The sequence below is a fragment of the Python bivittatus genome, unplaced genomic scaffold, assembly GCF_059951505.1.
Source record: "Python bivittatus isolate LINGU-HERP-01145 unplaced genomic scaffold, Pbiv_v1 ctg000110_np1212, whole genome shotgun sequence".
In the NCBI taxonomy this organism is placed as follows: domain Eukaryota; kingdom Metazoa; phylum Chordata; class Lepidosauria; order Squamata; family Pythonidae; genus Python; species Python bivittatus.
In genome coordinates, this window is record NW_028277045.1 from 920,443 (window position 1) to 937,572 (window position 17,130).

The following is a 17,130-nucleotide window of genomic DNA, read 5'->3' on the forward strand; positions in this document are numbered from 1 at the left end:
ATTTATCCCAGAAAAACATATATCACCCATTCAATTAAACTTTATCCAATAAATCTGTGGCATTTCTGTGGGTCTCTGACAAATTCATTATTTCTTTTTCTTCCTGTTTGTTTTAAATGTGGTTCTGCATTTTAAGTTTAGCTGGCCAGCTCCTTTTATCACAAAAATCTAAGATCCCAAACTTCTCAATTCTTTTACTTGCCCCTCAGCCCCCTGCACCTTTAGTAATCACCCGGAGTTTAACGGGGATGCGTCTTTATGGAGTTTGTTCACTTGGAAGGCATTCCTCCTGATTTAGCACTATATTACTTATATTTGGTTATTCTTATATATATTTTGTATACTCTTCTATACAAGAAGAAGTGGTGTAAAAGGACCAGGGTGAATATTTTAGGATTTATTGCTTCTGCCTTTTTAATTGGTTATTCTGTTCTTCTACCCATTGCATTTATTTCTGTGCTGCTAACAAAAGGTATCTGATGGGATGTGAGTCAGTTTAATCATTTTTTTCCCTGGTTAAAATTAAACACATTAAGAACTTTCTCTTCAAATTGCGGTAGCCAAGAAAATGCTATTATCAGGGGCCTGGAAATCCAGTAGAATTAGCAGTTTGGAATTCCTCTTGAGTTCTTCAAAGATAAGGCTTGCTACCTCATGTCATCTTGATTAAACTTTTCCATTGTTTGATGCAAAAATTTATTTCTGGCAAGGTCCGTAGTTTTGCTTGCTTGCTAATGAACTCTTTCCGCCTTTGGCTGTTATCTCAAAATTTGCTAAAACTTTTTTGTGGCTGGTATTTTTAAACAAGCTATAGACTTCATAAGTAATTAGTAAAATATACCCCAAGCTACTGATTTTAAAGATGCATTTCCTTCTGTTTTGTGTCAAAGCAAAATATTTGAAGGCTAAGAAATGCTTCATCTTTATTGGCCCATAATTTTCTTAGTATGGCACTCTCTGAAATTTTCAATGTGTTATTTCTATTTCTGTATTTAAATTAGTTTACACCTTATAGATAAGAACTCTCTGCAGTTAACCCGTTTGAATAATAGTTTCAGTTACGGAATGAGAGTTCACTTCCTTTGGAGCAATATTAAAATAGAAATGGCACTAGATCATAGTAGTGAAATGGACTTTAAAAAAAATCCTGAAGTACAAATAGGAAACTTTTCTCATCATAGTTTCAATATTTTCTCATTTCAGTATTTTCTCATCATCGTTTCAATCGTAGACTTAAACTGTTTAGTCAGTCTGTTATTTTGACTCCCAACTGCCTTCATATAGACCTGTTCTAGTAATAGTAATCCAGTATTTTGTCGAAACCAAATTGAACGGCAAGGTTGTTAGTCTGTTCATTAGCTAGAAACTCTTACTGTTCAGAGCTGCTAGTCTGTTACTAGGTGTGAAAACACAATACTTATTTTAGACACCTTTACTGCTGTTTGTGACCAGATGAAATCAAATAGTAAGTGAACAAGGCTACCTGTTGAGCCTGGTAGTTAACTTTGGGATACCTGATCTCAGTTTGATCTTTTGATTAGAGTGTAATCACTATCTTGCACTGGAATTACAAAACAAATAATTGCCAGTTGTGTTGCAATATAGGGAATGCTGTAAACGTCATGAAGGTAACCATGGATTTAGGGACCATCCAGTGGATAAATGTTTGAGTGACTGTCAAGATGCACAAAAGGCTCTTTTTGAATTGCTGAACTACTTCTCAGAATAAAAAGAATATTTTAGCACTTGTTGATGCTCCATTTTCCCACCCCAGAAATCAATCAAGTCACTATTTCATGGCTGTTGAACATGATTAGACCTAATTGTGTTGGAGAGCTTGGGTGGAGAGTGTAATAATTTTTTTTGCAGGTTCTCAAGTCTGTTGATATTTCTCATTTGTGCTAAGTGGTTCCATTTTGACTACATATGAAGAGGCAATTGGATAATGGGTTAACTATTAATATGCATATAATGCCACATTGTTGAAATTTATTTATATTGACTCTGGTGATCCAGAATATAATGGTTAGTGAATGACTCTCATTTATTGAAGCCTTTCATAATGATGTTAAGTTATAATTAATTAAAATTAAAACATTCTATTGCTTAAAAATAACAGTTCAGTACCAGTATAAATATCAAACTGGTTGCTCAAAAAACATCTTTTTAATCAATTAGTTTAAACGTACTATGGTTTGAAAATATTTGACTAGTCAGTTAATTCTTTTTTTTTTTTTTAAGGCTGGATACATGCTTAAACATTAATCCAGTAAAAGGCAAAGCTTTGATGCAATGAAAATTAGCGTATTGGTAGTTGATAGAGGGGACAAATTTTTAAAATATGGACAGACAATAATGGCATGAGACAAATAAGAGACCAAGACTAATATCATAAGGGCAAAAAAACAGAGCTGGATGTGAAGAGGTGAAGCTGGATGCGGTGAAGATGATGGCATTATTTTCTGTAGTTAAATTACTATTTTTTTTTTTTTCCAGATGCCTAATGGACAAAAACTTTGTAAGGATTGGGAAATGGTTCATCCGGCCATATGAAAAAGATGAAAAGCCTATTAACAAAAGGTAAGGATCCATAGTGTTTAAAAATACCTTGCCAATGCTGACAGGCATGCTGCTGATGCTTAAACTATGCCATTCTCCATTTATAGTTCACTTCCCCCACCGTGTGCATGTAATACATCCTGACACTTAATAACTCATCTGTTGAGATTGTGATAGGGAGCTCAACTTTATTGCATTAACTCCCCCCCACTTCCAAATTTGCAGCACTTGAGCAGACTTGGAATTGGACTACAACCAGGGTTTGTTGGCAATTCTCATTGAAGCATTTGACGTTTCCTTAACCCCATAACAAGGTGTTTTAAAGATTGTGGGTAAGAGGGGTTGCCTGCCTGCCTCTTCCCAAGGGTATGGATCTTGTGCATTCCTTCCCCTTGGAAGAAGTAACTGCACTACTGTGCAAATTATTCCACAGTCATTAGTAGCATTATTGTGCTACTAATTAGTAGCATTATTATGCTACAAAAAGTAGCATAAAAATAGTATCAGCCTTGTACTAGCAAATTGTGAAGGGTTTATATTTAAGTGAGAACTGATTTGTGGCTTTCTGTGTAATGCGTTAATTTTCACTGGTGACAGTAGCTTGCTACCTGAGTAAACTAGTCAAAATGATCTGTGGAAAATATTGGCATATTTATTAGTATTCGCTTTGGTAGCCAAGATGGGAATGTTGGATTCATGTCTAGGGGCCAAGACCAACTCAGGACCAAGTTGATCCTATAGTTTTTTTATTTCTATTTTGCATGGAGATCAGTTGCAGATCAATTGAAATATTAGTTTGCATGTCCCACCTCTACCAGCTTAGGTAGGCTCACTCACAGTGCTGTATCTGGTCCTCCCCCATCCCATGACGTCTTGAAGCCAGAACTGGAGAAAATGGAGTCAATGTTATAAAGTAGTGGAAACTATTGTGGTTTCTTTGAAAATGTTTTAAAGCTTATAAGAAAGCCAGGGACGTTTTTAGAAAATGCATAATCATTGATTGCCACAGTTGATCATAATAGATTTATAGAATACTTTTTGTGTAAAATGATATCTGTCCAAAGCTATTTTTAGTCACTGAATTATGTTTTAACAGAAGTCATCTCTAAGTACAATTCATTTCTCTTGATCTAGTTTATTCCTGTTATAATTCCTATCATGCAACCTCAGAAATACTCATCCTTGCTAAATAATAAAGCCAACTGGTACAGAAAGCCAGCATGGTGGGTTGTTAACTGGCTCTTTCATTGTGAACTAGGAGTGATGTAGGCTTACCGTATTACAATAAACCAAGACCAGAAGTCTTATTCAAAGTGTGCTTGCTTTAAACCACCGCCCCCTCCGCAAATCAAGTAAAAACAGCAACATTGCTCAGTTTTCTGGTAAAGGACTATGCTGTTTGAGGTCTCAGCTGTGAGAAGAAGCTTCAACGTGCTTTGCTTTCAGATATTTGTTTGTGATTGTAGACTATTCATGGGTGGCTGTTGAGACCACTGCTGCTTCATTCACTCCTAGTCCCAGCTATAACTTGAGCTAAAGATAACATACAGATGAGGGTTGTCAGGAGGCATGGTTGTGAAGCCTAAATATTTAAAAGAACCAAGTGTAACACCTCATTATATAACATCCCTATGGCTTTTAACATCTCTCATCTTTATGGGTTTGACCAAAATACATAGGCTGAAAACAAGATGCTTAATGATTTATATGCAATTATCACATTAACTCAAACCACTTCAGGTTTTTTTTTTTTTTGGCCTATATCATACAGAGCTGTTGTAGGTGTCTCGAGATGAATTTTTCTGTTTACCCAAACATGGGAAGTGTTTGAACACTGGTGATTGTAATGGGAGGTCTGGTTTCAAGCTGTATGATCCAACTAGGAAATTTCTAGGAATGTTTCAGCTGTTTTCCTCATTAGACTCTTAAAGCTGACAGAGTATGTAAAGGATAGGCAAAGTACCCCTGATGTGCTGTTAATTAGATTTGTCAGGAATCTCAGTTGTTTAGCCTGCCACATAGTGTTGTCACTTACTATATCTATAATTAATTGTCTTAAGGGCATCAGTAAATACCAGAGGCTTCTTTTTAGTTTCAGAATGGCTATTCTAATATAGTTGGCCCCCTGCTTGATAACTTGAATCATACATCAGGGAAAAACTTTGATTTCAGGATAAGCTTTACCTTAAAAAACAACAACAGTTAAATCATTTAAGCTTCCTTCTCGCACAGTTCTCAAGGAAGGAGAAACAAAGAAAAAGAAAAGGATGTTAATCCTTTAGTTTTCTTTGTTATTATTAGAATGGGAGAAATCATCTTGCCACTTCTTAATCCTTCAGGGATAGAAAGTAGGTTTCTTTAAAAAAAAAAAAATTAAGCGGTGTGTTCAGTTAAATGCTGTTTCGCATAGTTAAATTCAGATGAATTTTCCATGGTGTTTTGTGCCTTAAATCAAAATTAGATTTGTAAATGTGTGAGCATCTTGCTTGGTCCTTGCCTTTTCTCCCTTACAATAATTCTAAATGTGCTCTGTAACATTAAACAAAATTAGCTGATGTACAACCTTTATAACTGGTTGCTTCTAAACAGCTTTTGTATATTCTTCCAAGCGTGCAACAGGCAAACTGTGCTTTAAAGCCTCTTCCCTGGCTTTGTTTACTAGTCAGTTTTCTAAGCACAGATTCATTCATTTAGAGTAGCTTTCATTATGTCTTGCCCATTGAAATGTCTCTCTAAACCATAGTTAGCAAAAGTCACAGATGGAAAAGTAGTTTCTCACTTCAGAGCAAACATACTTTATTTCAGGATGATTTGCTGAGAAGTCTTCACTGAAGCAGTAATGTGGATTAGAATGGAGAAGGGCTTTTGAAATATGAAAGCAAAATACCATTACATTCATGTCGGTATGCCACAGCTGGATTTCTCATTTTCTATTTAGTGATCTTGTCCTTGCTGCAATGAGGGGTACCTCAATAACAAAGCACACTGGTTTCATGTATGAGGTCCCAAGTTCAATCCTAGGACTAGAAGAGAACCCTAAATGCATTTCTTGGGGTGTTGTTGCTATTCACATAACCACAGTTGAATGGACTCAGGGTCTCAATTTACTATATAGATGCCAGAGCTTGAATTCTTGTTAGCAGCTATTTGTCCAGATGGCACTTAGGCCTAGTTCTCCACCAATACCCAAACCCTATGCCAGAAATTCAGTATGTTAAACAGGGAAAAAACGCAACATGGTCATTCCTGTTTCCATAAACTAGCTTTTGGCATACAGTGTCAGTGCGGTGGTCTTTGGTAAACTGAGCAACCAGATTGCTTGCTTAAAGAAGCATCTGAGCATATAGTAAAACTCAACCATGTCCTGATTAACATTAAATCATGTAAGTTGTGGAAAGTGCAGATTTTTGCAGGTTAATTGCCTGATGTGAAGGAAGCATTTCTAAAGATAAGGTGAATTACAGGATCATTTGAGTGTTTTTACTGCTCTGGCTGCTTTGATTTACGCTTTCTAGAGAATAGCACCACACCATGCAGAAGCGGCTGGTGCTTAGTATTAAATATTAATTGCTATGAGTTTCAGAGAGAGGGAACTTGGAATGAGCATTGTGTGTCTCATAAGCTGAAGTTAAATAAGATTGATGCTACTACCAAGAAATGAGCTTTATACAAACTAAATCAAACCAGCCTTTCTTTTCTCTTCTGTCAAAGAATCAGGAGCAGTGACTAGGTTCACCCTGTCTCAAAGACTCAACCCATTCAGATAAAACATTGTAAAATAAATACTTCAGTTCAGCTGATAAATGCTTGAAACCAAATAAGGATTGAACTGCTATCCTTTATCCACATAGTGGAAAGGAAATTTAATGGTAATGTGAGAGTTAAATAAATAGGAGTAAAGTTGGGTTATATTCACTGCCATAGTTACTTTTCTTTCCCATCACTCTACTCATAAACATCCTGCATCAGTCCCAAATTGTTTGGGTAGCTTCACATCCCATTGTGTCCCGCTGTTGAGATGAGATAAATAAGCCAGTGATTTTGTGTTAGCTGACATGTTTGCACCCTCTTTCAAGGTCAAAAAACCAATATAATACAAAGGCATCTCTAAAGCGCAGGTGGCATGGCCAAGTGGGAGAAATGATTGTAGATGATAGTGCTTCCTAAGTTGCTGAGAGTCACTGGCCATTTCAAAACAAAAATACCTTCATCCAGCACTGAGACTCCAAGACCAGACCAGTTAACGCTCAATCTTGGAAGGAGCTTGTGGTTGTCATCGTGGAGTACCTTTCTGAGATCTTTGCGAAATTATGGAAGACGAGTATAATAATAATACCAGAGAACTGGAGAAGAGCAAGTGTTGTTCCCATCTTAAAAAAAAGAGGACATGACTATCTACTGGCTAGTCAACTTGATAATGATACTGGACAAAACTCAGGAACAGATGATTAAGCAGTCAGTTTGTGCACATTTAGAAATGAAAAGAATATATTGCTTTGAACGCCAACATGGGTTTATCAAAAAACAAGTCCACCAAAATTCAATGTCCTTTTTTTATTTGAGTGACCAATTTGGTTTGACCATGGGAATGTAATGGAGATAGTGTACGCTGACTTCAGCAAAGCATTCAACAAAGTCTTTCGTGAGATTCTAGTTGAGCAGTTGGTAATAATTGGCTGGATGGATACAGAGCTGATTGAAAAATTGGTCTCAGGAAATATCCATCCATGGCAAGATGAGAGGAAGTATTGAGCAGTGTACTGCAGAGCGCCACTCTAACACTAAGTAAACAACTCATTTTATCCCTTTTGATAACACATTTATCTTGATTTGGCTACCGTTGTTCTCTTTTCAGAACAAGGTTATCTAGATCTGTGCAACAAACAGCACCATTGCACCCCACCTCCCCTGCCACAGAATAACAAATTACTTATGTGAGACCTTGTTTTAAGAGATGGTTTTAACTTGTGTCTTGTAATCTGTTTGCAATTTACAACGACTTAAGCTAGGAGCCTGTTACGTTGAGACAAGTGTAGACCTTGCGCAAAACAAAATGGCAGGCTTTGTTCTGTGGTTCCAGATGTCAGGAATTACAGTAGAGACATAGATGCCTAGGAATATGTTGCAATAGAAAATAATTCACAGGACAAGAGATTAAAATTAAATAGCCTTTAGAGATGTGAATGTATCTACATTTTAGAAAGTCTGAAAAAGAACAAATTGCCCTAGTTCTTTCCAACATAATGGTTTAGGAGCTTGCCACATAGGATAGCAAACGGCCTACATATGTTTCCAGTGGTTATAACTACATTGGTCATTGGATGAGGTCTAAAGAGAACCAGTAAAAGTTTATGTTGGCAAAGACCTGAGTCAAGTGCATGAACTGGGAAGCATACAGGTAAAGTGGACAGAGTTGTTCTGAAAAGTTTCTGTTGTATCTGTGGTCCTGTACCTGAAATGGCCAGTCAGCTTTAAACAGAATAATGGCCTGTTAGTCCATTCTTCAGGTGTGTGTCTGTAGTGAACAACACAGTTTTTTCTATACTTCTTGCATCTAAGCATGAAGCTATGTTTTCTTTCCCCTGGCAAATGTTTCCTCTCCCTGAAAGCCTCTGAGAAAGATGACTGGAAAGACAATGAAATCACTCTGCTTAGTGCTTTCGATAAAGCTTTCAAAAATACCTACTTAGATGCTTTAGATATAGGATTGTGGAGTGGATCTTTGTTCAAAGGGTATGTACAATACGATTGCTACTTTTCTGGGAAGGAAGGCCCAGTGGTAAATTGCATTGCTTTTAAATTATGCTAGCATGTAGCTTTGTGAACTGTGTACCCATAGGGATATTATCAGGATTTGATGCCAGTTTCCAAAGCACTTAAATGATCCGCTATTTAATATTTTATTTAAAAAAGACATACATCTTTATATTTCATTTTGAGTCCCTAATATAGATTGAAGAATGAACTCTGAAGGCAATTCATAAAAATATGTACAGGAATATGTGTGTGTGTGTGTGTGTATGTATGTATGTATAATTTGTCTCTATTTTATTCAGCTTGGCCACCACCTGACTCCAGTCAATTCTGGGTGGCTCATACCATAAAAAAGACACAGCAGTATGCACTCCAGGTAAAATAAAAAATGAACAAGATGGTGAAGCTGGCCAACAGCAACACGCATACACCTTATAAGCCACCCTAGCCTAAAACCTGAAAGCCAGGTCTTTAAGGTCCTCTGGAATGCCATCCAGGTGAGAGGCACCTGGATCTCAGAGGAACCTCTTTCTAGAAGACAGCTGTTGCAACAGAGAAGACACACTTTAGACTAATTGTAGCCCAGTACAATTTCCAAAACCTGTATAGGAGATCAGAAGTATGATTAAGGTAGACAAATGCTCTTTTCTTATGCAAATACATATTCTTTTTTTCTCTTGGAGTTACTCTTGTTTCAGTGCTCCATATAGGGTTGAGACAAACCAGATTCTCTTAAATGATGTTATAGGGTGGTGGTTGGGGGGAATTCCCTCAAAACGTAGTTTATTGATTCCTCTCTCCCCATGCCTCTTGTTACTATTTAGAATTTTTTTTTTTTTACCATTTTCCACCCTGATAGTCTTCACTATTTCTTGTATAACAATGCCAAGCTGTTGGGGTTCATGTGCTTTCTATGATGATGTCAAGTTACGCTTTATCTCTTTCTGATCATTTGGTAGAGAAACAGGATATCAATTATGACATTGGCAAAAATAGTGACTTATAATGAACTTGGTAGCAGCTCTGAATTTGATGGCATTACTAATGAAGTACATTTACAGTCAGGGTGATGCTAACTCTGCAATTAATCCTAGTTGATGGAGGATTACACAATAAGCATTTTATACCCTTCATCATCTTCAAATGATCCATAATTGAATGAATGAATGAATGAATGAATGAATGAATGAATGAACAAATATTCTACCAAAAGAGTGAAGTATTTCAATTATAATGGCTTTTACTCCTTTTTCCTTTTCTTTTTCTTCCTCCCACTCTCACCAAATGGACTCCTCCTCCTTTGAAATTAGCCCAGATTTATATATGTACCTAATGTTAATGGTAACTGTGGTTGCTTTTGAACTGAATTTCTTATTGTCACCAAGCAGTCAGCGCTTTCTAGGTAGTCAATTCATGTATTGTCACTGTCCAGACTGGTTTCAGTACAATCCTCTACTTTAAACAGAAACAACAGAGAATACAAGTAATGCTGTCTCTTTCAAAATGTTGCTGAGTTGCATCTTATGCTGGGATTCAGCATTAATATCAGAGACGGAGGGGGTATGAGCGTTCACTTTCTTTCTCTGCCTCACTTGTCACCTCTGTAAGCAAATAAACAAAGAAAAATCTGGTTTAGACATTAGAAGCAAGAAACGTGAACTAATTTCACAGTAGAAAGAAGAAAGCTGAAGCTGTGCTTGTCTTCTGTCTCAAAATATGTAGTGAAGGCTTCATAATTATATCTCCCCACCCCAAGAAATCGGAGGTTAGCCAAACACTTAAATTGAATGATATTGCAAGTTGATCTTGTTCCTAGCCAAGGTTAGTTTTGCAGTTTTGACAAACACCCATAGCCTTTTCATACCCTTTTTCAAAACTCACTATTTTACAAAGCTGCTGACACAATTCGTTTGTTCCCTAAGTTTAGTCTGTAAGTAATTTTAAGTATGTATGACTGAAACAGTTGCTTCCCTGTTTATGCATATGGCAGGGTCCCTGTGTTGAATTTTAGAGTGTAAAATTCCTTCCGGGTCAACTAATCTGTTTTGTTAGATTTCTATTCTGTCTTCTTCCGGGTGCACAAGTTGGTGTATGCAGTATTTCTTCCTTCCACTTTGCCCTTACGATAGTAAGACTATGGGATATGTTGAGTTGAGAACCCAAGCGATCTAGTGAGTGTTTTTGGTGGAAGGTAAACTTAAATCCAGCTTCTGAATCACTGCGCCTTAATTAGCTTTCATAATTGTAGTAATATTGTGAAACCTAGATTTAATGGACCTTCATTTAGCAGACTTTGGATGCAACCAACAAAATTACTGTTTGGATTCCTCCCCCCTCCCCTCCAATAGCGGACATGCCAGTTGTATCTGAAGTATTCTGAATGAGGGATTTAAAATAGGAAGAAAAAACAAACCCACCCCTCTTCCAAGACTTGAATTTACATTGATTCAGAACATTTGCATAATGATATGAACCAATGATGCAGTTTCATATTTAACAGATGTTCAGAAAGACCGGGTACCCTATCTCACTCAATGATCTATTACATTGCAGATTTGCTGTACTATAGTAGTAATCATCATCAACCACAGCAAAAGATGATTTAGGGAGTGGGTGAAGGTATCTCAGTCTTTTCATAGTCTGGTAATAGCAACCTCTGCAGGAAGAAATATCTGACATGAGAATAATTGTTTACTTTGTGTTCCTAGTATGGTTTGGCTGCCCATCCTGTTAAGATTAATTGCACTGTATTGTAACATTTTTTGGGGGTAAACCTCTTTGATGTTTGCATAATTCAGAGTTGAGATGTAACTATATTAAATAAATCAACTTTAAACCCTGACATCCTTAGCAGTAATGCTTCCATTCATTTTTCCGTAGCAGTTCCTAAGACCCAACAGCAGTTGGAAAAGGTATCACGTTCTTTAGTATCCCCTCCAGATACAGATACAAATGCTTCAAATACATGCAGAAGTAATGTATGTGGAACTAGGTGAACTTTCCTACTTTGTCTCGAGAGTTTACACTGAGAGAATGCCTTTCCCGAGGTTTAAGTAGCCATTAAACTCCCATCACAGAAGTACTCCTAAGTTTCTTTATAATTTAAAAAGCCGAGTGCCATTGTGTATGTGTGTTCATTTATAAGCACGCATTGTTGAAGCCGCATTCGGTTAGTAAATATTTGCATGCTACTGTAAGCATGGGGATTTTTTCCTGCTCAGTTACACAGTTCTGTAATAGAATTAGAAAAGATGAACTCTTAAGACTTAATGAAGAAGTAAATAAACATAACTTAGTGGAATTTAAATGTTGGCTTTTGCAAATGGTATTACATATTATAAGTGGTATTGGTGTAGACAGCCTTGTAATTGTGTTATCTTTTGATATAAAAATTCAGAGGACTGAAAGAAATGTTGGCATATTTCTGATGCATCTTTTAAAAGAAGACTTAAACTGTGATGGAGAGGGCATTGGAAATAGATATGGCTTCAAAATCCATCCATCCATCCATCCATCCATCCATCCATCCATCCATCCATCCATCCATCCCCCTCTCACTCCTATGGATGGATGGTCTGTGTCTTCCTCAATCTCGGGTCCTCTACCAGGGGCCTGGGAGTTTGAGGGTTCTGTACAGTATCTTGGGTGTTCCTAGCACTGCACTCTTCTGGACAGAGAGCTTTGAGGTTGTTCCTGGGATCTGGTAGAGCCACCCTCCCAGGTTAGGAGTCACAGCCCCGAGTGCTCCTACCACCACTGGGACCACTTTGGCGTCCATCCGTCCGTCCATCCATCCAAAATGTCTATCCTCCTGCCCTTGAATTGAACTTCTTGATCTTAACAGAGCTGTCTGCTAGTGCTGCAAGGCGCAGCTGCGGCCTTTGGTGCAGTACACTGGGGTGAGAATTGACCTTCTGAGATATCAACTTAATTTATGTCAGGTGGAAAATCCATCTGTCTCTGTTTGCCCCTGATGTAAAAAAACTGGCTTTTCTGTCAGGTTTTGCAGCCGGGTTGTTCACAGAGCCTAATATAGGCGATTTTGGGATTGAGGATAATGCGTGAGATGCCTTGCTTTGCGTATTTTAAATTTATTGTGGCTATTTTTAATTGTATTTTTGTTGGTTTCATTGGTTTGTATTGTTAGCCACCCAAAGTTATTTGATTAAGATGGATGGCCATAAACATTTCCTAAACAAATATGGGAAGTAAAAATCCAGTCTATACATTAATCTAGGAAGTTCAATATGAATAAATTCCTATTGGAATCCCCAAAATTAAACTCTCAAGCATTCCAGTGTTCATACTTTTTTTTATAAAAGCATTAACTGAAATTATTTGAAGTTACTTGTTACTTGCCTCTTAATTTTAGATAATTGAGACCTCCAGAAATAAGATTGGCTGACTGATGTGTAAACAGAAGTATTGCTAACTGAGACAGCAGACATTTTCCTGAATATTTTTTTCAAGTGAACAAGCAAACTGCTTGAAACCTCATCAATGCTGACCGTGTGGGGAGGGGGATCTGTTTTTGGATTATGGTGACCTGGATGCTTGCCCATTCTTTGCTCTACCTCCTAACGAAACAACTGCATGGAGGTGGTGGTGTGGTGGTGATGATGATGATGATAATAGTAATAATACATTCTTCTAGTTCTTGGAACAAAACCTTTGAGAGAAACAAACAGTAAATAGCTGCTTGAGGCTGTTCCAACTGAAATTATAGGCTGAGATGTGAAAACAAATCTAAATGAAGGCATTAATTAAATACCGGTATGTATCTGAACAAGTAGCTACTGGGTGAGTTTCTCCAAGTGTAGCAGAAGGGAATGTAAGAACTGATGCATTTTGTCATTCAGCCGCTATGTGATCTGCTGATACTCTCTGTATTATTTGTCCCTCTTCCCCACTGCTCCCCACTCTTCTTCATCCCAGCCTTTGCATAAATGGCATTCAAGAAAAAAAAAAATAGGTGGCTTTATTGCTTGGTAGGCCTGAGGAGAGATCCTGAGATGGTTTTGTACTGAGATGTTCTCTAGCTAATTTAGGAACCACCAAGGCTGAACCACTTGGTCCTAGTGACCTGTGGGGAAATATGCTTGGAGAACTGTGGGCTTTTTTTGCAGAAGCCTGGCACTCTGAAGGATGTCCAGCCATCAGGTGCTATGCACAGCCATCCAAAAGAAGCCATCTTCACATTTTGAAAGCTTTGTTCCTCTTGGGTAGCATCTATAAAAGAGGTAAGATTTTTGAAAAGGGGAGCTCACTTGATGTCACAACCTTCTTGTCTTTGCCACTTACCCAAATGAGGTACATGCTGTTGTAGCTACACATCTCTTTGCCTTTCTCTTCTACCTCCTCCCTTCTCTCTTTTCAATCTTGGAGCTTTCTTCTCTTCCATTTTGGGATTCCTCCTTCCCCTGCTTGAAACAACAGAAGCAGCGAAACTTGAAATAAGAGTTGGAAATTGAATTCAACCTGAACTGTACCACAAAGTTAATTTGTCCTGACAGTCTTCCTTCAGAAGTTTTTTGGGCCCAAGGGGTCATAGGATGTCTTTTTTTCTCCCCTCCCCTCCCTTTTGTCATCCTGCAGGCTCAGCTAATTTTGACACTTAAAGGTGTTTGTTGCATAGTGTAAGTTTGTAATTCAAAAGGAAGTCCCACTGTCCAATGCTTGCCTGAATTAGATGTATTGACTTCGGTCTCAAACCTGGGAGAAACAGCTGTTTTTTCTTTTTTGTTATCTTACTATTTTAATCCATTCTGCTATCAAAAATGCCCTATTATGCCCTGCGTGTGGGCAAAACCTACCACCTGCTCATTCCAATTATATATCATAGAGTTCTTGCTGCCTTTCCCAATCCAACCATATCTGCATGTGATTCAGGGAAGACAAGGCCAAAATACAGTGGGGACTAATTATGCATTTCCTTTGTGATCTGTTACTTTTTTGCCACATTCCCTGAACAGCTGAACACTTCTGAACATATCTGAAAAAGCCTTTTTGTTCTCTTTGGCATCCTTTACCAACTGTAGCTTATTCTTTCTGCCTCCTGTATGTATTGTTTTGGTTTTCAAGTGTTCACTGGGCTTTCTGTACAAATGTACTGGTTTGGTCTATGGTATTCTCTCCCTCCCCCCTTCCTTTTTTTAAAAAAAATATTGGAATTATTTCCAATTGCACTTCTAGGCCGATCCCTCCCATCCTTTCCCCATTTGCTTCTTCACTGAATCTTGGATGAGTTTATTAAACTGTGCGTGTGTGAAATCCAGGATATGCATTTGAACATAGTCGGTTTTAGTTTTCCTTACAATCAAGGGTTCCAGGATGAAAGAATCGCTCCTCCTCCCCTTGAGAGTTTTTAAAGAAAGGTTAACACAGTTTCCTTTTCCAGTCTCCTTCCATTTTAACTAGCTGTTTTTCTATTGTAAAAAGAGCCTGTTGATAACTGCAATCTTTCCAAAGACTTCAGGGAACTCTATAGGAAATTCTATGACGTTTGTTTGTTTGTGTTTTATAGATGCCCATTTCATAATTGCAGCATTCTTCATGATATATGCACACATGCGTAGCCATCAAGCTGTTCCCTTTTGAGGTAAAGCAACATTATGCAGAAAGGGAAAAGATTTCTTTCTTAGCCAAAGAAATTAAAGGCAAGAGATACAAAAAAGAAATATAGCTAAATCTAGTTTATGCCAACACTGTAGGTCTTTCTGTACTTTCTGTCCTTGCAGACCATCTTTGCTTCTCCTTCATCTGTAGACCAATTCATTCCTTGTCTTTATTCATTCTTTATTTATTGTGATTGTAATCTAAACTTATAGTATAGTTTGAAGATGGATTTGGAGGTATTTAGTTTGTAGATCTCAGGGTGCGCTCTTTAAAACTGCTGTATTTTCATTGTGTATTTTAACAGAAAGGATAATGGAATAAAGATGAATATTTGAGAGAAGACCGTGTTTGGTTGCATTCAGCATGTGAATACTTGCCTTAGATTTCACAGCTGTCTGTAAGTCTCTGCAAATCTATGAAGCCATAATCATAAGTGCACATTTTCCCAAAGTTACATCCCCTACATGTTTGAGCGAGTATTTTTGTTGGAAGCCAAGACTGTTCTGTTGATAGAAGTTCCTTTGGTATTACCTTTACATATATAACTGAACAATTTCCAAGATATCTTCTAATCTGACAAAGTTCACATTAGGATAGCAGAACAACTTCTGTCATCCTATTGATTCTGTTCCGTGTGGCAAAAGGAAATATTTGTATGTTTTAGCTTTTGCAGATGCAGCGTGCAAACAAAAATATTCTGTGTAAACTTTATTCTTATTAGTTAAACATTAAATAGTTGCGGGTTTGGCAATAACAGAATAATAAATTCTACAGTGTGTTCAGTTTGACCATTATGTTTCTTAGTGCTTCCAGAATGTTAAAAAAAAAAAATCTATTCATCCATTGGATTTGCAAAATTGCATTATAAATGGGAAGCAAACAAATTTTGGATGCTTTCAGGTACCAGATTAAGAGTTTGAAAGTTTGCACACCCTTTTATGTTATTTGGGTTGTCCTAATAGGATCAGTCCAAATAACCTAGCTATGAATTTTGGATTGAGGCAGAGATGTAGTGGTAAATAAATAAATATTGACAAGAAGAGTGATTTTCCATCCCATATAATTTTATCATAATGACTAGAACTTCAGCTTCACTATAAAAATTTCTTTGCTTTGTTGGCTCTGAAGATTCATAACTGTCTTCATTGCTGGAAAAAGGGCAGAGAATAGGATTCTGTGACAGAGTTCCCATCTTGACTTTCACTTGAAAAACAATCCTTCCACCCCAAATCATAATTGAAAGACAGACAGGAGACATGTCAAGCGTGTTATTTCTTCACCAAATTGGTGCAGACCACAGAGATCTACAGAGAGATCTCTGGACAAAAGCAATTTCCCATCCTCTAACCACACCCTTCAAACCTTTCCTCCCTCCACCCCATAATTGGGGCTTGGGACCCTAGTCAATTTATCCTGTATGGCCCATTGTAGTCCTTGATTTCATTTTCAGAAGGATAGATCCCTGGCTTCTTGGCCGCTGGCTACCTCCAAACTGGGTATCCCGCTCAATAGAATCCCCGTTCTTTGAATTCGAACCCTAACTCATGTGGCAGATCGTTCTGAGAGCTGAAACGCTCTGAAACTAAAACCCTTGAAGGCATCAAGCATTTACCCTTTTCTTGAAGGCCTTCTGTGGGTCTGTTGAAGACATCTTGCCCTTCCCTCGTGCGCCACGCGCTGGGAAATGAAAAAGCTACACTTCTTTATTTGGGAAGGAGGACAGAAGGGCCAGCCCTTCAGAGACAGCCTGTAAATTGTTTATAGTTGGAGACTGCAGCATCTCGGCTGTTGGTTTCTCGAGAGAGCAATACCCAAGACAAAAGGAGCCTTTGCTTTTGTTCTGGTGCACCGTAAATGCCACAGGAACTTAAACATTTGACTTTTTAAACGTCAAGTTGAACATAAGACTCTCAGTTTTCTCCCCCCCCCCTTTTGAATATAGAACTGCTGTGATTGTAGCACTCTTCATTTTCAGCCAGCAATTATTCATAGTGTGACATTGAGACATTAGCTGTTGCCATGGTAACCAGCTGTAAGTAGCAAAGATACAGGCATGATGTCAGAAGAAGAGCATTGCCTGAAACCCACTACATGTTCAGGTGTGTGTGCGTGTGTGCATGCGCACGCATTGTTTTAAAATAAATTATTTTAAAGCATGATTGAATGGGCATTCTTCTTGTTTCTCTGCCATACCTCTTCCTG

General features: G+C 37.8%; 1 protein-coding gene across 3 annotated transcripts in view; it reads left to right on the forward strand.

Annotated features, from left to right (window-relative positions):
- Positions 1 to 17,130, forward strand: part of MED13L (mediator complex subunit 13L) — a 150,487-nt gene that overhangs the window by 61,354 nt on the left and 72,003 nt on the right. For all 3 annotated transcript variants that reach the window (XM_088136647.1, XM_088136646.1, XM_088136648.1), the window contains exon 4: positions 2,497 to 2,580. In XM_088136647.1, coding sequence (XP_087992773.1) covers positions 2,497 to 2,580 — 84 coding nt within the window. The remainder of the gene's footprint in view (positions 1 to 2,496; positions 2,581 to 17,130) is intronic.